This window comes from Monodelphis domestica, chromosome 1 (assembly GCF_027887165.1).
Source record: "Monodelphis domestica isolate mMonDom1 chromosome 1, mMonDom1.pri, whole genome shotgun sequence".
NCBI classification, from domain to species: Eukaryota; Metazoa; Chordata; class Mammalia; order Didelphimorphia; family Didelphidae; genus Monodelphis; species Monodelphis domestica.
In genome coordinates, this window is record NC_077227.1 from 467,316,054 (window position 1) to 467,342,604 (window position 26,551).

At 44.9% G+C, this 26,551-nt stretch overlaps 1 protein-coding gene across 10 annotated transcripts in view; it reads right to left on the reverse strand.

Moving 5' to 3' along the window:
• Positions 1 to 26,551, reverse strand: part of RALGDS (ral guanine nucleotide dissociation stimulator) — a 99,196-nt gene that overhangs the window by 36,808 nt on the left and 35,837 nt on the right. For 2 of the 10 annotated variants that reach the window (XM_007475219.2, XM_016422872.2), the window contains exon 1: positions 9,090 to 9,468. The exons of 6 other annotated variants lie outside the window; for them this stretch is intronic. In XM_007475219.2, coding sequence (XP_007475281.1) covers positions 9,090 to 9,320 — 231 coding nt within the window. In that variant the 5' untranslated portion in view covers positions 9,321 to 9,468. Of the gene's footprint in view, positions 1 to 9,089; positions 9,722 to 22,101; positions 22,464 to 26,551 lie in introns of those variants that run through there. 2 more of the 10 variants (XM_056812635.1, XM_007475217.2) reach the window with 2 other exon arrangements.

Genomic DNA, 26,551 nt, shown 5'->3' on the forward strand with positions numbered 1-26,551 from the left:
AGACTCCTTGGGCCCTGAAGAATAGTTAGAATTTAGAAAAGATGGGAAGGATATCCTGGAAATAAGTAGACTCCTTGGGCCCTGAAGAATAGTTAGAATTTAGAAAAGATGGGAAGGATATCCTGGAAATAAGTAGACTCCTTGGGCCCGGAAGAATAGTTAGAATTTAGAAAAGATGGGAAGGATATCCTGGAAATAAGTAGACTCCTTGGGCCCGGAAGAATAGTTAGAATTTAGAAAAGATGGGAAGGATATCCTGGAAATAAGTAGACTCCCTGGGCCCTGAAGAATAGTTAGAATTTAGAAAAGATGGGAAGGATATCCTGGAAATAAGTAGACTCCCTGGGCCCTGAAGAATAGTTAGAATTTAGAAAAGATGGGAAGGATATCCTGGAAATAAGTAGACTCCTTGGGCCCGGAAGAATAGTTAGAATTTAGAAAAGATGGGAAGGATATCCTGGAAATAAGTAGACTCCTTGGGCCCGGAAGAATAGTTAGAATTTAGAAAAGATGGGAAGGATATCCTGGAAATAAGTACTTCACTGGAAGATCTGGGTTCAAAATCTTGGCTTTCCTACATCAAGGTATAAGGATGAAAGCTTAGGAAATTTCTGCCCCCATAAAGTCAGTTCGGGCATCATCAGGTGACCCTCCCAGAATGTTAGCTAGGTCATGAGGCAGACAGACTCCCCAAGGGCTTAAGCCATTTCTGCTTCCCTCTCTAACTTTCAGAAAGCTGAAGAAATGCAAATTACTACCCAGAATAATGTGCAAAAGAAATAGCTCAAGACACTGGGGAGGTTCCAGCTGTGGACGGATCCCCAAACCTATATAAAGCTCCAACAGGAAGCCACCAATAAAGAGAGAGAGAGAGAGAGAGAGAGAGAGAGAGAGCTTCAAAGCAATATTCCCTAGCAAGACCAAGAGCTGCATGATAGCACCAGAAGTCAGACAGATTCTCTCCCATCACGGATAGTGCCTGAGAATGGCTGCTTGGTTTTTGTCTTGAGGCCTGGAAGGCCCTTCGCCCTTGAAACAATTCTACCCACCCCCCCTTCTTGAGGATGCAGTTGGCATTGCCTCTCCTACAGTTATTGTAGGATCCCACTGAGACTGGGGTCACCCCCAGCCCTCAGCCTGAAGGAAAACAGGGCCAACAGCTCAGAGCGCTGAATCTCCCACACCCACAGGTGTTCCGGCGCATTCCTCCAGGAACTGGGGCTTGGTGCCAAAACACCCAATACCTCCCCCCACCCTACCTCCCGTCCCATCCACCCTGGAACAAGGCAACAGCAAGAGGAGAACCTGAGCTGCTGGGTAATATGAAGACTTTGGTGGCAGCGAAGGCAGGGTGGGTGCTTCTATATCCATCTGAGCTCTGGGAGAAGGGGAGGAGGGATGAGAAGAGGAGAGAGGAAGGGAGGGGAGATGAGCAAAGCACTCACAGGGCAGCAACTGGCTCTTGTTGAACTCTACATGCCCTGAAGCTTTGGAGAAGACTGCACCTTTTTGGAAAGAGGCCAAGGGGCAGGACTTGACCAGGAAATACCAACACATAATATGATCCATGCAGACTGTAAAACATGTGCATGCTCAGAAAATCATTCCCATTCTCTCTCTCTTTTTCTCTCTCTCAACGTGCCAGGGAAACCTCAGGGATGAGAGATGACTAACCTAGGAAATATCAACTCTATACCCTCCATCCTCCCTCAAGCCAGACAAAAGGAGGAAATAAACTTTGATTGCAGCTGTGGTTAGACACAAAAACTTTCCAATAAGGTCCAGAGCACAGGGAGATAATGGTTTTTCCCTCAGTGTGATCCTGTTCTTTAATAATATATGGGAAAAGGAGCAGCTTGGTGGCACAGTAGATTGAGAGCCAGGCCTAGAGAAAGGGCTGAGTTAAAATCTGGCTTCATATACTTCCTAGTTGTGTGACCCTGGACAAGTCACTTAATCTCCATTTCCTAGTCTTTATCACTCTTCTGCCTTGGAACTGATACTTAGCATTGATTCTAAAGACAGAAGGTAAGAGTTTTTATATATATATATTATATATACACCTATATTTAATATATAAATATAAACACATATAATATTTATATATACATATATATGAGGAATATCTATTCCCCATTCCCTAGATGGTCCTTCCCAACTATCTAAATGCTACCATTTTTTAAAAAACCCTTACCTTCTGTTTTAGAATCAATGCTAAGTATTGGTTCCAAGGAAGAAGAGAGGTAAGGGCTAGACAACTGGGGTTAAGTGACTTGCCCAGGGTCACACAGTTATGAATGCTTACCATTCTTCAAGGTCCAGTTAATTCAGGGATACCATTCCAAATTGGGCAACCTTTGTGACCTTGGGTGTCTTCCCTCCTCTCTAGACTCAGTAACTGTTCTAGTTGAAGATGCCCTCTAGCTAACATGATAAGAGAATTTTCCCTCCTTAAAACTACTCCAGCATTTAACTGTTTACATGACTCATATGGCACTGGTTGTATTGCACCTTGGCATACTGATGGTTATCTTTTCATGTCTCTCAAACCATACATTCAGTTCACTGAAGACAAGGATTGAATGTTAGACTCTTGTACAACTGACTCTGCCTTGTCAAGTCATGACAGCAAGCATTTATTAAGTACCCAGCTACTGTGCCTAGCACTGTGCTAAGTGCTGAGGGTATAAAAGGCAAACCGAGCATGGTATCTGCACTCGGGGAGCTCACAGTCATTGTTGGTATGCAGTGGGTTGCCATGTTCCACTATATACCAACGGGAGATATACAGCATACATTGGAAAAAATCTTGGAAGGAGGGCACCATCATTGGGGTGGAGCAGGAAGGGCTTCTTGCAGAAAATTAGATTTTAGCTAAGACTAGAAGGAAGCCAGAAGCCAGAGGCAAAGAAGGCTAGTGTTCTAGGCAGGAGATGCATCCAGTAAAACTGAATGCAATTGGGAGAAAGAATTTTGTTTTGGAAGAACAAGTAAGGAGGTCGATGTCACTGGACCCTAAAATAGCTGGTTGGGAGTAAGATGAAAGATAACTGGACAGGTAAGAGGGGGCCAGGTTATGAAGGTGTTTAAAAGTCTAGCAAGAAATACAATAAAAATGACAATCCTACCTAAATTAATTTACTTATTTGGTGCTATACCTTTCAAACCACAAAAACACTTTTTTATAGAATTAGAAAAAAATATTACAAAGTTCATCTGGGAGAACAAAAGAATATCAGGGTCAATTATGAAAAAAAATATGAAGGATGGAAGCCTAGAGTTACCAGATCTCAAACTATACTATAAAGCAGTGATCATCAAAACTATATGGTGCTGGCTTAGAGACAGAAGAATAGACCAAAAGAATAGACTTGGGGTAAATGACAGTAGCAAGATAGTGTTCGATAAACCCAAAGATCCCAACTTTTGGAACAAGAACCCACTATTTGACAAAAACTGATGGGAGAATTGGAAAATAATATGGGAGAAATTAGGCTTAGACTAGACCAAGATTAACTCAAGAGTGGGTAGATGACTTAAATATAAAGAGGAAAGTCAAAAACAAAGTAGGTAAACATAGGGATAGTACACCTGTCAGATCTATGGGAAAGGAAGGAATTTGAGACCAAGCAGGAGATAGAGAACACTACAAAATATAAAATGAATAATTTTGATTATATTAAATTTAAAAGTCTCTATACAAACAAAGCCAATGCAACCAAAATTAGAAGGGAAGCAACAAATTGGAAAAAAATTTTAGAATAAAAACCTCTGGCAAAAGTCTCATTTCTCAAATTAATAAGAAGCTTATTCAATTGTATTTAAAAAATCAAGCCATTCCCCAATTGACAAATGGTGAAGGAACATAAATAGGCAGTTTTCAGATAAAGAAATAAAAAATATCAATAAGCACATGAAAAAGTGTTCTAAATCTCTTCTAATTAGAGAAATGCAAATCAAAACAATGCTGACGTATCACCTCATACCTAACAGATTGATCAATATGACAGTAAAGGAAAATAATAAGTGTTGGAAGAGTTGTGGCAAAATCAGTACACTAATGCATTGCTAGTGGAGTTGTCAATTCATCCATCCATCCTGGAAGGCAATTTGGAATTATGCACAAAGGGTTTTAAATGAATACCTATCCTTTGATCCAGCAATACCACTGCTGGGTTTGTATCCCAAAGAGATAATAAGGAAAAATATTTGTACAAAAAAATTCATAGTCACACTCTTTGTGGTGGCAAAAAATTGAAAAACGAGGGAATGCCCTCCAATTGGGGAATGGTTGAACAAACTGTGGTATATGATAGTGATAGAATACTATTGTGCTCAAAGGAATAATGATAATATAATATATATGTTATATATTATATATATATATATATAAATATAATAATAAAGGCTTTCTATATGTGCTGGGAGAATCTCAATGAACTGACGCAGAGTGAAATGAGCAGAACCAGGAGAACATTGTACACAGAAAGAAAAACACTGTGGAGCAATCCAATGTAATGGACTCTGCTATTAGTAGCAATGCAACAAGCCAGGACATTCCTGAAGGACTTATGGAAAAGAATGCTAACTAACCACATTGAGAGAAAGAACTATAGGAATAGAAATGAAAAAAACAAAAACAACCATATGACATCACTTATCACATGTATATATGGTTATGTGATTTGGGGTTTAGGGTTTAAAAAATCACTCTATAGCAAAAATGAATAATATGGAAATAGGTATCAAGTGACAACATTTGTACAACTCAGTGGAATTTTTTGTTGGCTCTGGGAGGGGGGAGGGAAAGAAAATGAATCAGGTAAACATGGAAAAATATTTTTCAAAAAAATCAATTAAAAATAAATAAATAAATGAAAGCCTAGCAAGAGACAGGTAGGTGCCTCAGTGGATAGACAGCCAGGCCTGGAGTCAGAAGGACCTGAGTTCAAATTTGACATCAGACACTTCTAGCTGAGAGATCCTAGGCAAGTTGTATAACCTCAATTGCCTAGTCCTTACCACCAGACTGCCCTGGAACTGATACTTAGTATAATTCTAAAGCAGAAGGTAAGGGTTTAAAAAAAAGCCTAGCCCTGTGTCTTGTCTACATGAGGTGCCAAATAAATGTTTGAAAACTAATAAGCACTATCTATGGGAATTTAGGCATCCTCTTGCCTAAAGGTAAGGAATGTGTAACTGAGCAACTTCTTCCCCATCCCCATCTACCCTTTTTAATATCCCCAAGCCTCCACACTAAAACACTTTCAGGGATTGTAACTTCTCTCCCAAGGCAATAAATGCACACTACTTTGGGACAGCTCTAATGATAAAGGAAAACCTCTTTATGAGACAAAATCTTCCTTTTTGGCCATTTCTAGCCCTCATTCCTAATCCTGCCCTCTGGAGCCAAGCAGAACGGGTCTAAGTCCTCTTCTCCATGAGAGCCCTTCACATACTGGACCTGAAAGCTTCCATGTCCCACCACTGCAAAGCTGTCTCTTCTCCACTTTAAATATCCCAATTACTTTGGCCAATCCTCATATGGCATTATCTCCAGTCTTCTCTCCATCCTCGTCATTCTCTGCTGGATACACTCCAGTTTGTCAATGTCCTTCCTTAAACGTGGCAGCCAGAACTGAACACAACACCCCACAGATTGGTTCTGACCGGGGCCAGACCTCCCACATCCTGGACACTAAGTCTCTATTAATGTAAAGCCACAACTGCCTAACCTCTTGAAAGGTAAAAATCACACTGTAGGTTCCAGGCAGGAGTGAGATTTGGCTTACTTCAAGACAGAGGTAACTGAACACACCTAGATGTTGGGGCAACATCCAGGGAAGGGAGAGGAGGACCCAGTGGCAGCTCGACCAGCCCTGGTCTTCTGGGATACAGGGGAGGAAGAACAGGCTGCTTTCCTAGTGAAGAAGCCTGAGCTATAATCAAAGATGGCCTTGGTCTGAAGCTCCCTGTTCCTGCCCAAGCCCTGGCAAGCTGTAGCCCCGAGGAAATCCGCCCCAGGAGGGGAGAGGATGTTGGCAAGAGGGATGGGGACTTCCCCGACTTCCCCTGGGGTGGTGGGGCTGATGGTAAATGAACATTGTATTTCGGCTTCCGTCCCCAGGCTTCCACTGCCAGGACCCTGGTTTTCTTTCCCCTAGCCAGAACTTTTACCCTTTAATTCTGAGACAGGGACAACACTGACTGAGGGAGAGAGAAGGCAGGCAGCAGGCAACACAGCTGGGAACCAAGATGGAGGAGAAGACGAGGGTGAGAAGAAGAAAAAAATATCAAGGGCTTGTGGTTTTCCCCCCAACTCAACCTTCCTATCAAAGCCTGGCTGCCAAGAATCAATCCAGGCTCTCCCTGTGCAAAAGGATTTATTTAGTGAGCCAGATTTCCTGCCAGACATAATGAAAACCAGATGAGCGGCTGTAAACAGTGTCAAGACACCTCCCACCCTTACTCGAGGGAGTCTTCCTTTAGGGCCTCTCCCTAAAGGAGGCCTCAGTCACCTTCATGACCCTAGAATTCCCAGGAGCTAAAGGATGAGCAAAAGGTAAGAATAACTGGCCAGGTTGGAGTTCAGGGCCACAGGAAGGCTCTGCTACCTCCCGTATAACAGATGGCCACGCAGTGCTTCCATACCTTAAGCCTCCTAACCCTGTTAACCACACTCCTTCTTCACTGTCTGAAGGACCCTGGGGAAGCAGGGGAAACAGAGGTCAGCCATCCATCCTGCTATGGCTTGGAACACGGCCACAGGGATATTGGTTTAAAGGGTCCCTCCCTGGAAATGGGGCCCAAGCTGCCAAAAAGTTTTCCCCTGATCCAGCTAAAGGCAAAGTGAGTTTAAAGGAAAAGCAGGGGAGAGATGATTAATATATTCTAAGGATCCCCCACAACTCACTGGGCACTTGCTTGAGTTCTCCCTCTCCCTCTCCCTCTCTCTCCCCCCCCTTTCTTTCTCTCTCTCTCTCTCTCTCTCTCTCTCTCCTCTCTCTCTCTCTGTCCCTCTTCCTCTCCCTCTCTCTCTTCTCTCTCTCTCCTCTCTCTGTCTCTGTCCCTCTCCCTCTCCCTCTCCCTCTCTCTCTTCTCTCTCTCTCCTCTCTCTGTCTCTCTCCCTCTCCCTCTCTCTCTCTGTCTCTCTGTCTCTCTGTCTCTCTCTCTCTCTCTCTCTGTCTCTCTCCCTCTCCCTCTCTCTCTCTCTCACACACACACACACACACACACACACAGAGCATCTGCAGTCCATCATTCACCAACCCCCCAAGGCCCAAATACACAGGACAAACTCTTTGCCTGATGAAATCATAGGTCTTTAAGTCCACAATTCCTGTCTACCCCCCTTCCAGTGCTGCCAATATTCCACCACCAACCCCCAATCTCTGTGGTTCTTCCTAATGGCCCTTTCAGGGCCTGGCCTTCTGCCTAGAAGTAATGGGATTGGTATCTAACGGACCCCAGCAATGTTGGGGCCACCTGCTCTGAGTCAGAGCCCAGAATCATGCCAAGCTCCATAGTCCTGCAGTGTGGAAATGCCGGTGGCCCCTGGTGTCCATGGAGAATTCTAGTCTCATATCCCTGGATATGACCTGAATTCACCCAGCTAAATTCTACCTAATTGACTCCAAGAGGCATCAGAGAGCAGGTGGCTGTCAGTCGGGAGGTATCCAGAAGGTTGATAATTACATTATTTCTCTTGTAAACCATTTAGGACCAAGGTATACTGGGAAAGGGAGAGGAAAATGATCAAACTATAGGACAACTGGGTTCTGGGTTTTTAGCCCCTCAGATTCCCATGTTAACTGATGCGGGGGGCCCTGCACAACTACTATATCGCATTCTCTCCCCTTTCCAAAAAGTATTTTAAAACTTTTCCCAAAGTAGAATGAAAGAATGAATCCATTCCCCTGGTACTAACTGACAGACACCCTCTTCCTCTTCTCCATCTGTACAGTCAGATGGATGGTATCTCCAGTACATACCTGGACTACGTCCTCCTATGTATCATCTACTGTTGTGGGAAGTCATAAATTAGAGGTGATGGTAGTGAAAGAATGCTGGAATGAGTGGCAAGAGATTAGGTCAAGTACAGGAACTAAGTAGCCATGTGACCTTGAGAAAAACACTTCCCTTCACAAGGCATCAGTTTCCCTATTCTGTAAAAGGAAGAGATTGGCTCAGATGGCCAATGGTCCCTTCCAACACCAGAAATTTACAAAATGCTAGAAATCTGGAGCTGGAAAGCTTTCAGAGCTCAGCCAGTCCAACCCATTTTATAGATGTGAATATATATGTATGTAAATATAGAGAGAGACATAGGAATATCAACAGGAATTTTATAGGAATCTTGAGGCCCAAAGGATAGTTGTTTCCCCAAAATCACTGTCTGAGTTAGAACTAGAGCCCAGATCTTCTGACTGTCCAATTTCCCTAGAACAAAAGGTCTCTCATGCTGGACTTGTGAGGTACTTAAAGAGTAAAGACCCTTGCTTTAACTGCTTGTTTAACTGCTATACTTTCCTGGCCTACCTGCTCAATTCTTGAACAGGTTTTAGATGTCTGACAACAACCAAAACCCCCCCATAAACGTCAGCAAATCTCTAATTTGTGTCATATGGCCTGCAGAAGGTTTTACTGATGGGAGCAAAGTGAAGGGAGAGGTGTTTCAGGCAAAAGGGCAGAAGGAATCCTGGTCCAAAGTTAAAAATCCCCAATATTGGCAAACTGAACGAATCTCTCCACTGCGCCCCCACCCCACCAGAACTCCCCTACCATCCTGGGGTCTGGGAAATTGTAAAGGAAGGAAATATTTACTCTTCGCTTTTACTACTACAAGACATTTAAAAGTGGGGGAGGGGTGTCGATCGGGGATGGGCAAGGTTGACGTTTATCCTGGAGAGAAGCAATGGTGGAATGGTAGAGGGGACGCGCACAGTCATTGAGACAGATCCCGGGATCGTTTCCTCTGGTCCCCAACACCCCACCTCCCCATCACAGCTCCAGGCCAGTCCTCTCTCCCCAGGCCTGCCTCCAGCTCCTCTCTCCCCACCTCCCCCCATTCTCCTCTTCCCTGCTCTCACCTCCAGGCGCGGCAAGTCCGGGTCCAGCTGAGTGAAGCTGTGCAGCACCACGGGGCTGCTGTCGGCGGGGGCCACCTCGAGGCGCACCGCATCCCACAGGCTGCGGCTACGCCGAGAGCCCGGGAACATGCTCTCGGAAGCGCCGCCGCCAGCCCCGGACGGCTCATGCTTGTGCTGCTGCGGCGGCAGCGACTGTCCCCGCGGCGACTCGGACCACATGAGCTGCACCATGGAGGGTCGCAGGGAGCGGGCGGGCGGCGACCCCGGCCCGCCGCCGGCCCGGCCTCGGCCCCCCGGGGCCCCAGGCACTGGGCTGGTGAGTCGGGCGGCGGGAGCGCTGGGCTGAGCTGCGCTCCGCGCTCTGCGCCGGGCTCGGGCCCGGGCTGATGTCAGGGACTGGGGGCGGAGTCCGGAGGCGGGGCCCCAAATGGACGCGACAGCCCGAAAGCCGGGAGGCGGGCCAAGCCCTGGCTGGGCGGGCTGCGACTGGGGGCGGGATCCCCCAGACCCGAGGGGAAGAGGGGAGACGAGTGAAGTAAGCCAAGAAGGGGGCCCAGGCAGGGAAGACAGTGAGGCGGGAGGGAGTGGGATCCCGCTCTGGGAAAGGGGCTGGTAAGTGGGCTTTATTTCGCATCTCTAATACTTCACACCACAAGTAAAACGGTGAATTCTAGTTATCTGCATTTAGAGCTTATCCTCTAACTAGACTGTCAACTCCAAGAGGAGAGAAGGAACCAGCATTTAGAAAGAGCTTCCTCCGTGCTGGGCCCAGTGCTAATCACTTTACAGATATTATCTCATTTGGTGTTCACAAGTAGAAGTGGATGCTATCTGAGGAAACTGAGGCATACAGAAGTTAAGTGATTTGGCCAGAGTTACACAGCAAGTCTGAGGTCGGATCTGAATTCAGGTCTTCCCCATTCCGTGCCCAACACAGGCATTCTGCTTTAAAAAAAATTTTGTTTAACCTCCATCCCACCGACCCTCACCTTAGCACGGTTCTCGGCACACGGACTTCGTTTAATATTTGTGGAAAAATGAATGGCGAATTCTCTCTCTGTTGGTGCACTGAAACCGTAGTTAGTGTGCCCCTGGGGGTTAGTTCTGATGAGTGTTAGTTAGCATCTGTGCCTGGAGTGCCTCCTGGGCTCCTCTAGCCCTCTTCTGCTGAGGAGAGATGGCCAATTTGGCCGGAATTGGCCTGGCTGCACTTTCCTTTGCCAGCCTAGAGGGCTTCTGCCCTGCAGAGAGTGGGACACAGATCCCAAGAGGTCTCCGGTTCTGAACCTTTTGTGTTAGGGACCCTGCGGTGAATCTGATGAAGGCTGTACTCTCTCTCTCTCTCTTTTTAGAATAATAGTCTTAAATGCACAACGACAACATAAAGCACATATTACAAAGGGGGGGGGGGCGAGAGATGAATGATCTTGAAATGTGTTTTTTTAAGTTCATAGTACCTTGGTTAAAAACCCCTACTTAAGGCCACTACTTGATGATTTGGAGTGAGGGGAAGGTCCTGGATGGCCATTTATGAAGGTCAGTAGAGTGGAAGTGCTAGCAAAAACAGCTGTTAGGTTCTAGCTTCAAATTCCACCTCTGATTAAGTCACTTAAGTTCACTGGGCCTCAGTTTCATCTTTATGAATGAAAGGGCTGGCCTAAATGCCTTTCAAAGTCCCTTCTGGCTTTAGATTTGTGACATGACTGATGTAACCTGACCACAACGGCAGGGGAAATCTGCTATTTCAGAGCAGTTCAGCGGCTTGAGGAAGAAATGAGGGAGTGTGGATGCCAGGGCCACCTCTCAGGGATTTCACGATGAGTCAACAAAGAAGCTGAAGGGGGTTCTCTTTGAAAACAGCCCCTTAAGCTCCAAACTAAAACATCTTCCCTCAGGTTGTCCCTCCCTTGGAGCAAACTCTCCATTTCACTCTCCATTACTCCCCCTTGGGTGGTGCATTTAATTAGTCTTATCTCCTCCAGGGAGGGAATAGACCTGGCATTATTAACCCCATTTCAAAGACTAAGAAAGGGATGCAAAGAAGACGAAGGTCCCTCAGAGCAGGATATCAAATGTCAGGTCTGGGAGAATGAAAGAAGAGAGAGCAGAAAGAGGCACCTAAGCCTGGGAGCAATCATTAACATGTTTATATTTATATAGCAGTCTGCATTATATCAAGTGCTTTCACAACCCATTATTTCAACTATTCTCCACAATAAACGAGAGAGCTAGACGGGGCAGGCAGGTATTACTCTCCCAACTTTACAGAAAAGGAAACTGAGTAACTTGCTAAGAGATGCACATCTTGTAAAAATGAGCCATCCCTCAAATTCAAGTCTTGTCTCTCCCTCGTCCAGAACTCTCATCCTTCCTCATGGTTTTGGCTGGTAGGTTACCATCTGCCTTAAAGTAACTATGCTCTTGGATCAGACCAGTATTTCTTTTTCATTTTTTTTTAAACCCTTACCTTCTGTCTTGGAGCCAATACTGTGTATTGGCTCCAAGGCAGAAGAGTGGTAAGGGCTAGGCAATGGGGTCAAGTGACTTGCCCAGGGTCACACATCTAGGAAGTATCTGAGGTCACATTTGAACCTAGGACCTCCCGTCTCTAGGTCTAGCTCTCAATCCACTGAGCCACCCAGCTGCCCCCAGACCAGTATTTCAAAGATGTTTTCTGTCCAAAAACATGCCACTGAACTTGCAATAGTCTAAGACACATCTATGAACTGTAGGAAATGGGTTCCTCTGGTCCTATCGAATCATAGCTTCTCTCCTCTTCTCCTCACCTCTTACTCCTAATAGCACTTCTTCCCTAACTTAATTACTTCACATTTATTTTGTATATGCTTGTCTAAGTACATGTTTTTGTGTTCTTCTCCCCCCTCCTCCTGGGGGGCAGGCACTTTCATTTTTTGTCTTTGTATCTCCCTTCTTCCCAGCTTGGGGCTTGAGTATTCCCTGATTGATTCTCTTCCTTGTTAGGCACTATTGACTTCCTCTCCACCCATTTCTGCTAAAGTGGCAACTGTGACCACGAAGGGGGAAAGAACACATCTGAAAGTAGAATATTCCAAGTGTCCAGAGCCCCAGAGAAAGGCCCCCTAAACCGAGAAGGTTTGGGGAGTTGTATCTTCCCCCAGAAGTCCCTCACCCGAGATCCCCTTTCAAGTCTCCCCAAAGGAATCCAAGCCCCCTCCCAAGGACCTCCCCAAGATGTCAACTTTCACAGAATATCATGTGAAGGGCCAGAAGCAGAAGTGACTTACTTTATGTGGTAAGAAAGCACGTGCAACTAGAACTCAAGCTCCTCGCTTCTCTTTCATCACCAGTCTATGACCACCAATTCCCTGCCCCCACGAGGGAACCCCAAGCTAAGGCCATAGTGCTGAATCAGGAAAGAACCCTCAGTGACTCAGCTCCCTGGTGTAATCACTGCCCCGTGCTCGAGCCTCCCACAGAGTCATTCCCCACACCCCCTCACAAACAGCACACATCATACCATGTGCCAGGCCTGCGTGGCTTCCTGTGGACTGCCAGGGGGTGACGTCTGGGACGTCAGATAGGGCAGATGCAATGCTAGGGATAGGAGGTCCCAGAAGGTCCTCCCTCCTTCCCCCTGATGGCTAAGAGCAAAGAAGCTGAGGAGGCCATCATAGCTTGGAGATTTCAGGCTAGACCTATAAAATTGTGGGGGGAGGGAACCCTGGAGAGGGTTGAGCCCTAGGGCTAAGGAGCTGGGAATGACTAACCTGGCAAGGAGAGAGTGCTCCAGTATTGTTTTCTCATGGCCCTCTTGTTCTAAAACCCTGGTTCAGCAATGCAGGGGGTGTCTTGGGAGAAGGTGGTCAGATTCAGCATTCACTGATTCATCCAGCAAGCATTTTATTGAGTGCCTACCCTAAACAATGTGGATGAATGAATCAGCAAGGCCTTGTACCCACAATATCACTCTACAGGTATTTGATTCAATAGCATTTAATAAACACCTACTATGTGCAAAGCTCTGTGCTTGATGCTAAGAAAACAAAGATGACAATGAAAGATAATCTGGGTCTTTAAGGAGTTTAAAAGCTAACCAGTGTTTTTTCTTCCTTCCTGCCCCCTAAGTCTGACTAAGCTGCGGTTGGAAACTATGTATTTACACTGTCCTAACTAGGGTCTCCTAAGCAGGGTTTTACACCAGGGTGCTGAAATTTAGAGTTCCTATTTCTTCCCCATAGTGGTCAAACCCCTGGCCCTTCCCCCAGCTCCTCCCTCCTCTGCATGGCCCTGGTTAGTTCTTCAGGAAGATAGGAACCTCAGCAATTAGAATGTTTAGGAAACTTCTTTTTGGCAATGGCCTTTTAAGCCCCAGAGAAGTACTTAAACTATCCTTGGTGGTGATTCTTCTTTTAAAATGATTTTTTTTTAAAAGGGCTGTTGATGTCTTTTGCGTTTACCTCTGTCACTTCATTTCTCCTCTCTAGAATAAATTTTGTGACAAAGAAAAACAAGTAAGCAAACATTAATTTTTTTAAAGAATCCCAGAATTGGAGAGTTTGCAATAGCTATCCAGTTACTCATACTCAAAAGGAATTCCCACTAGAATTTTCCCAACAAGTGGTCTTCTGGAGTTTAAAGACCTCCAAGAAGAGGGAGCCATTCCATTTCTGGATAACTTGAATTGTAAGATTCTCCTAAAATCAAGCTTAAATTTACTCCCCCCCCCCCCCATTACTCTTGCTTCTTCCCTCTGAATACAAACAGAATATGACTAATCTGTCCTCCACAAGACAGCACTGTCCTTAGAATCAGGAAGATCTACGTTTAAATTTAGCTATATATACTTATTAGCTGTGAGACCTCAGGTAAGTCACTTAACTAACCTCTGCCTGCTTCAGTTTCCTTAAGTGTATAATGGGAATGATTATATAACACCTACCTCCTAGGATTGTTGTGAAGAGCAAATGATATAATACTTGCAAAGCAATTAGCACATTTTCTGACACATAGTAGGTTCTTAATAAATACTTCTTTCCTTCCTCTCTCCCTTCTTTCTTTTCTTCCCGGAGTCTTCTCTTATCCAGGCTAAAAATCCTCAGTTCCTTCAATTCTTATGATATGGACTCAAGGTCGTTCAATAACTTGGTGTTGCTATAAAACTTCAGTGCCCAGGATTGAACAGAATTCACTGGATCAGCATTTTTAAAAATGTAGTTTGGGGATCCTCTAAGGGTTCTTCCAACATCCTTCAGAGGGTCCAGGAGTTTTTACCTATTTTTATATGACTATTCATAGTAATATAAACTGTTTTCATAATAATATTAACATGTTTTAATTCCCAAGATGGAAAATACTGATTTTTTTTTTATCCTTTTCTCCTTGATACTGGCTTTCTGGCCATCCTACAAATGAGACACTCCATTTCTTGGCTCTGGGCATTTTTTCTGACCTACTGGCTTCCTTTAAGTCCCAAATAAAATCCCAACCTCTCTCAATGCAAGGGCCTTCCTGTATGTGTCCTGTATATAACTTGTTTGTACAAATGTGTTTGTCTGTTGTGTCCCCCATTCGACTGTAAGTTCCTTGAGGGCAGGGACTGTCTTTTGTCTCTATTTGTATCCTGGGGATTGCCTAACTTAATAAATGTTTACTGACTGACTGACTGAGTGGGATATAACTCACAAAAACAAAAGCTCTTTAGGGCACCTCAAAAATTTTGGGGAGTATATAAAGTAGCATCCTGAAACCAACAAGTTTGAGAATTTATGGTACTAGATGATGTCTAGCAAGGGCACAGTACAGTGGGAGGATTACCTCCCTATTCTTGGTAGTGTTTCCCCTCACTGAAATATCCTTTACAATGACCACCTCTGACTTTGTATTTAATCTCTACAGTAAAACCAAGCTATATTTTATAATCTGTTCCTTAGGACCTTTATTGATTTTTCAATCATTACCTAAAAGTGAACTTTCAATTCAATTTTTTTCAATTCAATAAATAATTTTTAAATGCCTACTTCATGAAAGATTCTAGATTAGATCATGAAGTTGATCATGAAGCTGATTTCTAGAAAAAGTCCAGTCATTTGAGGCAAAGCTCATTTGTAGGAATGAGATAAAAGAGTGTAACCCTACTCTGACAGAGTTTAGGCCAACATTTTACACAACACACCAATATCTTACATCATATACCAACATTGCACACCCTTCTGCCACATAAACTCCATATGCCAAATATAACCATATACTAGGACAAATTCCAAATGGATACATGCCTTAGGTAGAAAAAATTCAATCATAAATTTGAGCAGGAAAGGAAAAACCTATTATAACTATGGGTAGAGCAGAAGTCTGTGACTAAACAAGGGAGTAAATACAAAGGATAAAATAGGCATTTATAAAGTTTAGCACATATAAAACAAATGTGGTCCAAATTAGATGAGAAACAAGTAATTGAGGAAAAAAGTCTTTGCAACAAGCTTCCCTGATACAAAGATCTATAATATCCAAGATGGATAAGGAACTCATTCAAATATATAAGAACAAGAGCCATTTACCAATAAATAAATAGTCAAAGGTCATATACAAGCAGTTCTAAGGTTTAACTCCAAGCTATCAACAATAATATAATAATACCCCAAGTCACTAAAAAACAGGAGAAAAGCAAATGAAAACAACTCTGAGGGTTCCTCTCACTCTCATCAGATGATCAAAGGTGACTAAAAAGGAAGGAACAATTGCAGGAGTGTCTTTGGGAAGATCTTGATGGAAATGTGAATTGATCCAGCCATTTTGGAAAACAATTTGAATCTATGCCCCAGAGACATTAAACTGTGTGCATTGTCTCTGATGCAAGAAACTTCTACTAGGCCTGTGCCCCAAAAAATATAGGGAATAATCTCATATGATCAAAAATACACATAGTAGCTGTATTGTTAAAGTAAAGAATTGGTAATTTCAAGGTTCCCTACCAATTGAGGAATCTCAGCATAAATGGTGGTATATGAATGTAACAGAATATTATCACTCAGTAAAAAAATTACAAAAGAGAAACTTGGGAAGTCTTACATGAACTAATGTATAGTGAAATTAGCAGAACCTGAAGTTACAATGTTATACCACATGACTATAATGTTGTAGAGAAAAACATAAGAACTCTGATCATTTTTTGAAATGATCAACCATGATTCCAAGGGGCCAATGATGAAGCAAGCATGCCTTTGACCTCCTGACAGAGAGATGGTGGATTCAAAGTGCAGAATGACATAAATTTTTGGACACTGCCAAGGTAGGAATTCGTTTTCCCTGACTTTGTATTGTAAATCTTAAAATTTCTTAGACTTATAATTGTTGGAAATTTCACTATTGGGAAATTTCATACTTGAAAAATTTCCTATTGATAGTGGAACTCTATTGGAACGTGAACCCCATTGGCATGGGAGGTTCCTCCTCCTCCCTTCTTAAGATTACTTTAGGACAGAAACCTTTTGCTGAACAATGGAAAGGGCTTTGACCTATGCTTAAGCATAGAACAGGAATTTCTTTGAGTCATGATTGATTTTAGAATTTATACAATAGAGATACTTGGAATGACAGAACCAGGTCTTGGAAATTGCAATCTCCACCCTACTCAGTCCTAACAGGATTTAGGAAGGGCTGCAGCATAGATCAAAATTTAATTATTCCAATCTCTACCCTACTCAGGGTAACAGGATTTAGGAAGGGCTGTAGCAAAAGATGCAAGATTTAATTATTTGAGAATATGACCTTCAACATACATGTGCAAAGCCACAGACCTCTGGGCGGTCCTGGGTTAAGCTAGAGCCACCATTGGCACAGGGAAAATGATGGACAGTGACTGGTAGATGTGAGAACTGAGGGGAGGGAACTTGGATGGTTTCCTTAAAGAGAGAGGGGTCTGAGGACTGAGGGGTTGGTTGGAGAGTTTTGGCTCTGAGTGGTTGGAGAGGTGCTCTGAGAAGCTTGCTCTGAAGGAAGCTGGAGGTGGAGGCCCCGGAGATGGTTTCTCCATTTTGGTCACGTGAGTAATAGGGACTGATCTCCTTTCTTTGCCCCAGCTATCTAAGGGCTTGGGCCCTTTGGCCCAGCCTAAACAGAAGGGGTATTTAAGCCCTATTCCCTTCTCTCCCCTTTCTCTCTCTCTCTCTCTCTCTCTCTCTCTCTCTCTCTCTCTCTCTCTCTCTCTCTCTCTCTCTCTCTCATTCCTTTCTTTCTCCTGTTTGTAATTAAACTCTATAAAAGGTTGACGGCTGACTTGAGTTTTCATTTAGGAATTACATAGCTGAATTCCTTGGCGACCTTAAATTAATATATATCAGTCTTTTAAAGTGATTTCCTTGTCACAGTATATTTGTTAAAAAAGGTTTTATTTTTCTCTTTTTCAGTGGGGGTGGAGAGTTGTGGGTAGGTAGGATTGGGAAAATACTGAAAGGGTTGATCAAAAAAAGTAAAAAAAAGAAAAAAGGGTCATGAAGCATTTTTTTAAATGCACAGACATAGGCCAAAACCAAAGTTAAACTAACAGGATAGCTCTGAATGTTATATGTTGAATTTATCATACACCTAAAAGGAAAAGCAAGCTGAATGTAATAAAGATTTGTGGTTTAATATATAATTCTTTTATGTGTGGAAATTTTCATCTTATTTGTTTAAGTTTAAAATTTTTTTTAAAAAGTAAATAGCTTGAAGTTATTCTGAAATAAATCTGGCACAGTAAAAACCAGGAGTATTACCCCCTTTAAATATGATATGCATAAAGTGCTGGCCCACATAGATGGTCCAGTGGATAGAGGGCTGGACCTGGAGTCAGGAAGACCTGAGTTCAAATCTGGCCTTAGACATTTACAAGTTGTGTGACCCTGGGCATGTCACTTAGTCCTGTTTGCCTCAGTTTCCTCATCTAGAAAATGAACTGGAAAAGGATATGGCAAACCACTCCAGTATCTTTGCCAAGAAACCCCCCAAAAAGAAGTAGAATAGAATGAGTAGGGTAGAGGAAGAGTAGAATGAAACAATTAAATAATAAAAAGTGCTGGAGCCTACTCTGTGGCTTCTGCACTCTAGAGACCATTCCTAAAGAGCAGTTCTAGAAATGCTCTGATCAGTAGAATCTGTGTACAACCCTCTAAGAGGAATAGGGAACCCTCCTTTGCATAGGTAAGTTTGGGAATCATCCAGTTTCATTACTTCCTTCTGTCCTGCCCTTCCTTTCTTATTCCTGCCCTCTATCCCACCCTCCACCCCCAGACTCAGGTTCCACCAAACCAAGCAAATCTGTACCTATCTTTCTCCAACCCATCCAGGACCCTCCTACTTCCTTTGCACCAATCTAACATGGACATAAGATGTAGTGGAAAGACCTCTGAAGTAAAGAATAAGACCTGGATTCTACCCAGACCTCTACCACTTACTTCCTATGTGAATTTAGCTAAAATCATTTAACTAACTTCTCGGGCCTCAGTTCCTTCATATGTAAAATGAGAGGCTTGGTTTAGGTCATGGAGTCATAGATCAAGAGCTGGGAGGGAACTAAAATTCACCCAAGTCTGGCTCCTCATTTCAGAGACTAAGAAATTAGTGTCTAAAGAATTTGAGTTGCTCGAGGTTAAAGAGGGAGTAAATGATGGGCTAAAAGTCAATCTCAGGTCCCATGAGCCCAAGTCCAGTACCCTTTCCATTGTGTACCCCACTGCCTCCCGGGGCCTTCTAGCCCTAGCTAACAGCTTGTGATTTGAGGTAAAGGGGAAGGGACTCAAGGTTTGGAGGAAGGAAGACCTGAAGACTGATCTTTCTCATTTCTTTCTCTTGGCTCTGAACTGAGGACAAGAACCTGGGTGGTGGAGCTAAAAATCCTAGTCAAACAAAACTTGGATGAGGACAACCCCAGGGACTACAGTTCTTCCTCCTACTCCTCTGGGCATGTTTCCTCATCTGTAAAAGGGAATAATAATACTTTATGTGCCTGAAATAATATTTCACGTGCTTAGCCTGCCCAAACAGGACTGTTATTTGGGAAGATCAAATGAGATGACAAAGATGTGAAACGGCTTTGAAAAAGCATAAAGAACAATTCAAATATGAGAGACTATTAGTAATCTTGTCTCATCCTGTCAACAACCCACTTAAAACTACCTTCTGCAGGAAGCCTTCCCTGATTACCTGAGCGGCAACTAGCCTGGATGTTTACACATTAGTTGTTTTTGTAGGAAGCTTGGCGTGTTGGTGTCTCCCTTTGAAGCATTCAAACTTCAGAAATCACTCTTTCCTTTTCCCATCCCCATCCTCCTCCTCTGGCCCAGCTTTTCTCCAGTGAGGCCCACTTAGCTCTGCTGAGTCTGTGTCAGCATTTAGGGAGACGCCTGCCAGGAGGCTGGCTTGCCTTCGCCTATCGGCTCTGGAGGGTCTGAGGGCAAAGTTAATGCTTCTAGGTTCCCCCCTTGCGGTGACTAGCCCTGGGCTCACAGCTGCCACCCAACAAGCAACAAATGGGACCAGAGGAAACAAAGATAGGGCTCAGGTTCCTTGTGGAGAGACGTGTGACCCTTAGGAAGCCTGGATCTCCCACATTGTCAGGAATCCTCCTGCTCTGTCTCTCCCCAAGGCGCTGCTCCCCTCCACACAGCTGGCCCCAGGAAGGACACCTTGTCCTAACCACCCAGAAACACTATCTTTCCACCCTGTGAGTTCCCATTACAGCAGCTCTCCCCGAGGGGAGGCCAGTAGATATAATGAGCTCATGTTGTCCATTCCCCTGCTTCAGGCAGGATGGTGCCTCATTATCCTAGATCAATGAGTCTCTGTTCGGGCTCCTTTTAGAGCTCAGCGGGGACTCTTAGGAGGAGGATGTTGGCAATTTCCCTGGCCACACCCTGTGTGTCTCCCTGGTCATTTCTTGGCACCCAGCATGACGTCATTCCTCACCTGCCTCCCTGGCTCACGGGGAAGCCTCCTGCGGCAGAGGAGACTAGGAAGAGGGTTGCAGTGACAAGCCTCATGAAGCTGGGGGTTCGAGAAGCCCGGGGGTGGGGCCTCTGGCTCAGCCACTCTTCCTGAGCTTGGTCCGTAAGAGCTTCCGGCCTCAGACCCCAAGGAGGAAAGAAGCTGCTATTGTGTTTGGCCTCCAGCTGCCCTGGGCCAGAGGATATAAAGCCCAGGGCTCCCAGGGAACGGACTCCACTGAAGGAACCGCCACCCCTCCTATCCCTAGATGTCTCCCATCCACACGGACAACAGAAGAATAAATTCTCCGTAGGACAGAATGGTAAGGAAAAGACAAGGACCCAGGCTCGGGAGACCGGGGTTCTTGATCCGGCCCAGCCACTTGTTCTGTTTGACCGAGGGCACGTCGCTTCCTACCCAGGGCCTTGGCTTCCCCAGCTGCACCCCAAAGAGCCTGGACTACATTATCCCTTCCAGCTCTGACATTCAACATTCTAAGGTCTTTACCATTTCTTCTTAATCTTTTCTTTTCTTTCTTCCCCCTCCCTCCCCCTGTCTCTGTCTGTCTCTTCCTTCCTTCCTTCCTTCCTTCCTTCCTTCCTTCCTTCCTTCCTTCCTTCCTTCCTTCCTTCCTTTCCCTTCCATCTTGGAATCAATATTGTGTATTGGTTCTAAGAAGGAAGAGTGGTCAGGGCTAGGCAGTGGGGGTTAAGTGACTTGCCCAGGGTCACACAGCTGGGAAGTGTCTGAGGCCACATTTGAACCCAGGATCTCCCATTTCTAGGCCTGGCTCTCCATCCACTGAGCTACCCAGCTGCCCCCTTAATTTCTTAGCATTTCTGATAGTCTACGTCTTAGTGAATCTTCCAGCCCGCATGTTCCCTGAAATGACTGGAATGAATTCACACGGGAACAAGCAGCTTCCACCAAGTCATCACACTCCAGAAAGGCATGGCTAAGAAGAGCTTTGGGAGGCCCAGGCTGTCCAGGCCCTCTCCCCTATAGTAAATCAATTCCTTACATTGCATTACATACTTTTCATAGACGGTTGCCCCCATCCCAACATTCCTCCCGCACAACAACCCTGAAAGGTAGCCCGGGCCAAGTAGAAGATAGAAAGACGAAGAACCAGAGTCAAGAAGTTGGTGGCAAAGCCAGAACTGGAACCCAGATCACAAGTCTGTAGAAAATCAATCCAGCGCACTTGTTTTAAGTCCCTCTGTCTAAGAACACTCTATGGTAGGCCTTAGGGAAGGTACAACCTTTACCTTAGAAACCTGCCTCGGGACGCCCTCCCAGTGCTCATTGGATTATCCCAGCCTTTTATTCCAGAAGTCAGGGCCCTCCCAGAGCCAAGAGTTGGGATTTGGATTCAGAAAGCTAAATCCTTGTAGCAATCCCCAGCCCTCCCCCTCGATGCGCCTTCTCCTGTTACTCTGTCCCCCCTGAACTCTGGGTGTTGTGTCCTCCGGGCCGAGGCCCAGAAAGAACGCCTTCCTGAAAGGCTCCAGAAAAAGGCTCCTCAGCCCGCTCCCTGCTTATTGAAGCTCTTGCGCTCTAGGATTCCCCTAGAGAGCGGGCCTGGGTCTTTAATGGGGCTCTTCATGGATATGAAAGGCAACAAGACGAGAAAGGAAAGCAAAATGAACCCCAGGCCTCCGGGGTGATCCTCCGTCCAGCCCTAGAGGGGCTCCTATACGCTTTATCCAGATGAGGAAACTGAGGCACAGAACAGGCTCACTCCCAGGCATACACACGGCAGATGAGGTAAGAGCCGAGCCAATGCTCTGTCACACGCCGTGCGGGGTCTACCTCGCTACACTCTTCGGCGGTTTTTCTGAAGACACAGAAAGAAATGAGAGCTCCAAACATCCCGATCAGCCATCCGGGCGGTCCCCCTCGAAGCCACACTAAGCCCCACAGGGAGCCAAACTCATTCAACCAGTTCTAATGGAGCGGGGCTGAGAATGGCTGAAGAAGATGAAAGGGAACCGGCTCCCCAGCCTGGGGCCTTGGCCAAGGCCCAGCCCAGTGGCTCCCAGAGAGGAGGCTGGCTCCCCCAGAAACTCACCTCTGCCAACTGTTGTCTTCTCAGGGAGGCACGATGGGAGGCGGCCCGGCCCCTGGCGCTCACCAGGGAAATACAGGCAAAGAAAACCCAGCCTTTCTTCTGCTTCCCGGGCCGGGGGGCAGCCAGGGTCGGGCTTGCTTTTCGGGCCATGGTAGGGGGAGGGAGCGGGGACCCCAGGGAGTCTGGGTTCCGGCTGTCTTTCTGCCTGGCTGTCCATGTAAGTGAGGTTCCCCAAGTGCCTATGCTGGGGTGTCACTATTTCCTGGCCAAGCCCGCCCCAAAAGGGGCTGGGCAAGGTGCATGGGTAAGTGCCAGAGCCTGGGCTACCTGGTATTCTCACCTGAGTTACAGCTGAAGTTTGGAGAGTGTCTCTGGCCTTATAATGGTCCAGGGCCAGGGGTGGAGCCTCGGCTCCTGAGCCTAGACCTCAAGCCGGAGGAGCCTTGGAAGCCTTCTAATTCAGTCCTTTCTTGTCTAATCCAAACCTTTCATTGGACAGATGAGCAAACCAAGAGGTTAAGCAGGGGGGCCCGGGCACCAGGAAGTAACCGTCAAAGGTGGGAACTGAACCCAGGTCCTTGACTCCAAAAACAACTGGGGCTTTTTTTTCCTACTCTCAGGCCTGGTCCAGATGGACTAGAACCTCCTTCCTATCTGGTGCTCAAGCCTCACTGCTTTTGTCTTGAAAGCTTATGATTATGACACTAAATCATGGATGAAAAACATCCTGAATATGCAGCATCAGAGGCATGAATCTGGGTATCAGAATGCCTGGGTTTCTTTCGGTTTCTAAATTCAATCTAGAGGGGCAGCTGAGTAGCTGCCTAGAGAGCCAGGCCTAGAGATGGGAGGTTCTAGGTTCAAATCTAACCTCAGATGCTTCCTAGCTGTGTGACCCTGGGCAAGTCACTTACCCCAACTGCCCAGCTCTTACCACTCTTCTGCCTTGGAACCAATACACAGTATTGATTCTAAGATGAAAGGTAAGTTTTTAATACTAAACTAAACTAAAATAAATTCAATCAATAAACTGCTTTATAGATAAATAAATCAATAGGGGGCAACTGGGTAGCTCAGTGGACTGAGAGCCAGGCCTAGAGACAAGAGATACTGGTTTCAAATATGGTCTCTGATACCTCCTAGCTGTGTGACCCTGGGCAAGTCACTTAATCCCCCTTGCCTAGCCCTTGCTAGTCTTCTGCCTTGTAACTAATACACAGTATTGATTTTAAGACAGAAGACAAGGGTTTTAAAGAAAAAAAAATAATGTAAAACAATGAGCATTTATTGAGCATCTTCAAAGTGCTAGGCATTGTGGGATTATAAAGAGATATATGATCTGTTCATTTGACCTCTGTAAGTGCTTACAGACAGGCTGGAGACATAAGACACCCCCATTTTATTGTTGTGGTTCAGTCGTTTCAGTCAACTCTGACTCTTCATAATTCCATTTGGGGTTTTCTTGGCAAAGATACTGAAGTAGAGAGTCATTTCCTCCTCCAGCTCATTTTACAGATGAGGAAACTGAGTCAAGCAGGGTTAAGTGATTTGTCCAGAGTCCCGTGGCTAGAGAGTATCTGTGGCTGGATTTGAACTTGTGTCTTCCTGATTTCAGGCCTATGACTACTCTCTCCAGTGCACCTCACTGCCCAGATACCCTCACATAGATAAATAATAAGATTATGCAATACAGGGGCCAATGAGAAGAGGGAACAAGCATTTATTAAGCATTTTCTATGTGTCAAGTACTTTGTAGTTATTATTCTCATTTGAGCCTCACCTTAACCCTACAAGGTAGTGCTATTAAGAAACCCATTTTACAATTAAGGAGACTAAGGTGGACAGAAGTGAAATGGCTTGGCCAGAGTCACATGACTAGAAACTGAGTCCAGATTCCAATCTTCTGGATTCCAGGCATAGAATTGTATTCATGATGCTACCACAGACCCCTGGGAGGCCAAAGAGTTTTTTCCCAGGACAGTTCATGAATTTATGAGAATCCACAAATAAGTGATTATGCCTTCTAATAAACTGAATAAATAATATCTTCACATCCATTATAATTTTTCTATTTTCAAATGTACATAGATGACATATATGTATGTTTAGATGCATTTGTAAGCAGTAAAATATTCATAAAATCAGAGCTTGAAAGCTAGAAGGGAGCTCAAAGGGTTTCTAGTCTGAATCCTTCACTTCCCAGATGAGGAAATGGAATCGGGAAGTGAAATGACTTACCCAAGGTCATAAAGATAGAGCCAGGAACATAGCTGGGATTCCAAATTCATCACCAAGCCCCCTTTCCTGATCCCCCAATTGCTAGAATCCTCCCTCTCTAACTCTTTTGAGTTTATTTTTTAATATTTTTTATTTTTATATTTTATTTATTCTATACCTATATGTACGAATGTGTTGTCTCCAACAAATTAAATGTAAGCTTTAAAAAGAAAACAACCTTTACCTTCTGTCTTAGAATCCATACTGAGTATTAGTTCCAAAGCAGAAGAGCAGTAAGGCTAGGCAGTTGGAGTTAAATGACTTACCCAGGGTCATACAACTAGGACGCATCTGAGGCCACATTTGAACCCAGAACCTCTCATCTGCAGGCCTGGCTCTCAGTGCACCAAGCTACCTAGCTCTCCTGAAGATGAGCTTTTTGAAGGGACTTTATTTTTGATTTTGTATCTCCAGCTCCCAGGACATAGGTAAAGGCTTGTTCATTTGATGGCATGCAGCAGTAGATACTGGTGGTGACATAGAGTGACTTTTGGTCATAGACTTTCTCAGTGCAGTGATTAGCATGGGTGGGAGGTTAAGGCCTGGGGAAAGCAGTAAGTTTTTCATTTTGTTTTGTTTTTTAGATAAAAATGGGTTAGGAACCAGTCATTTAGTATCTTAGAACACAGATCTCTGTTCCAAGAAGGAAGGGACATGGAGACCAGGCAGCCTCACCTCATTTTACGGGCCAAGAAACTGAGGCATAGAAAGGGAGTGACTTGCCCAGGGTCACCTGAACAGTTCTGGGGAGTGGGGGTGGGGAAACAGAACCCCAGAACCCAAATCTCTTGAATTGTAGTGCGATGCTTCCACGGGGCTCTCAGGGAGGGGCTAGCCAAGCAGGAGATGGGGTTGGAGACATGCTCAGATACATCCTGAGTGGTGGCTGCCAGGAGAGTTACCAGGGAGGTAGAGAGGTGGTTGTTAGAGCTAAGTAAGCTTCAGGGTCCGCTAGGTGGTGCAGTGGATAGAGTGCCAGGCCTTCAATCTAGTTCAAATCCAGCCACAGATTCTTGCTAGCTGTGTGACTCTAGGCAAGTCACTTAACCTTGTTGGCCTCAGTTTTCTCATCTATAAAATGGAAGAAGAAATGGCAAACCACTCCAGAAACTTTGCCAAGAAAACCTCAAACAGAGTCATGAAGAGTCAGGCAAGACTGAAATGACTCAACAACAACAAATAAGTTTCGGTATGGGGATGAAGCGGATTGAAAAGGGGGAGGTGGGGAGACAGAGAAATGAAAATAATTGCTAATATTTATACAGCACTTGAAGGTTTGTAAGCAAACCTTATATGCGTATTCTTGGCATTTGATTCTCACAACAAACCTGGGAAATAGGCGCTATTATTATGCCTTAAGGCAGAATTTGAACTCAGGTCTTCCTGACTCCAAGTCTCACACTCTATCCACTGGATTAAAATCTGGAAGAGGCCATCTGATTCCCTCTCCTCCTTTTATAGAGGAGGATGTCAAGAGGTCCCAAGCCTAGGAGTAGAACCCAGGACCTCTGACTTCAGATATAAAACTTTTCCCACTGTCCCACACTGCCCCTTTTGTGGGCACCTTGAGGTCCATGTGCCTTCTCCCACCTTCTTTATGAAGTCTGTTCTGACCATCCCAGCTCAAAGAATGTTGGGGATGTTGTCAATGAAAAAGAGGCTTCGAAGCAATAGAAATTACTTGCCTGGAAATCAATGAATTAATGGTATAGCTGGGATTATAATTCAGTTCTCCTGACTCCCAAGGTCCAATGCTTTTCCATCCATATCATGCTCTTTTCCAAGAAGACTATTAAAAAAAATTTTTTTTACCTTCTTTTTTAAAATCAATACCGTGTATTGGTTCCAAGGCAGAAGAGTGGTAAGGGCTGGGCAATGGGAATTAAGTGACTTGTTCAGGGCCACCCAGCTGGGAAGTGTCTGAGGTCATATTTGAACCTAAGACTTCCCATGTCTAGGCCCGGCTCTCAATCCACTGAGACACTCAGCTGCCCCCAGGAAGCCTATTTTTTTTAAGACCTTCTGCCTTAGAATCAGTACTATGTATCAGTTCCAAAGCAGAAGAGCAGTAAGGGCTAGACAATGGGGGTTTAAGTGACTCACCTGCAGACACCCACCTCCTTCTGAGGTCAGATTTGAACCCAGGACTTTCCTTCTCTAGGCCTGGTTCTCA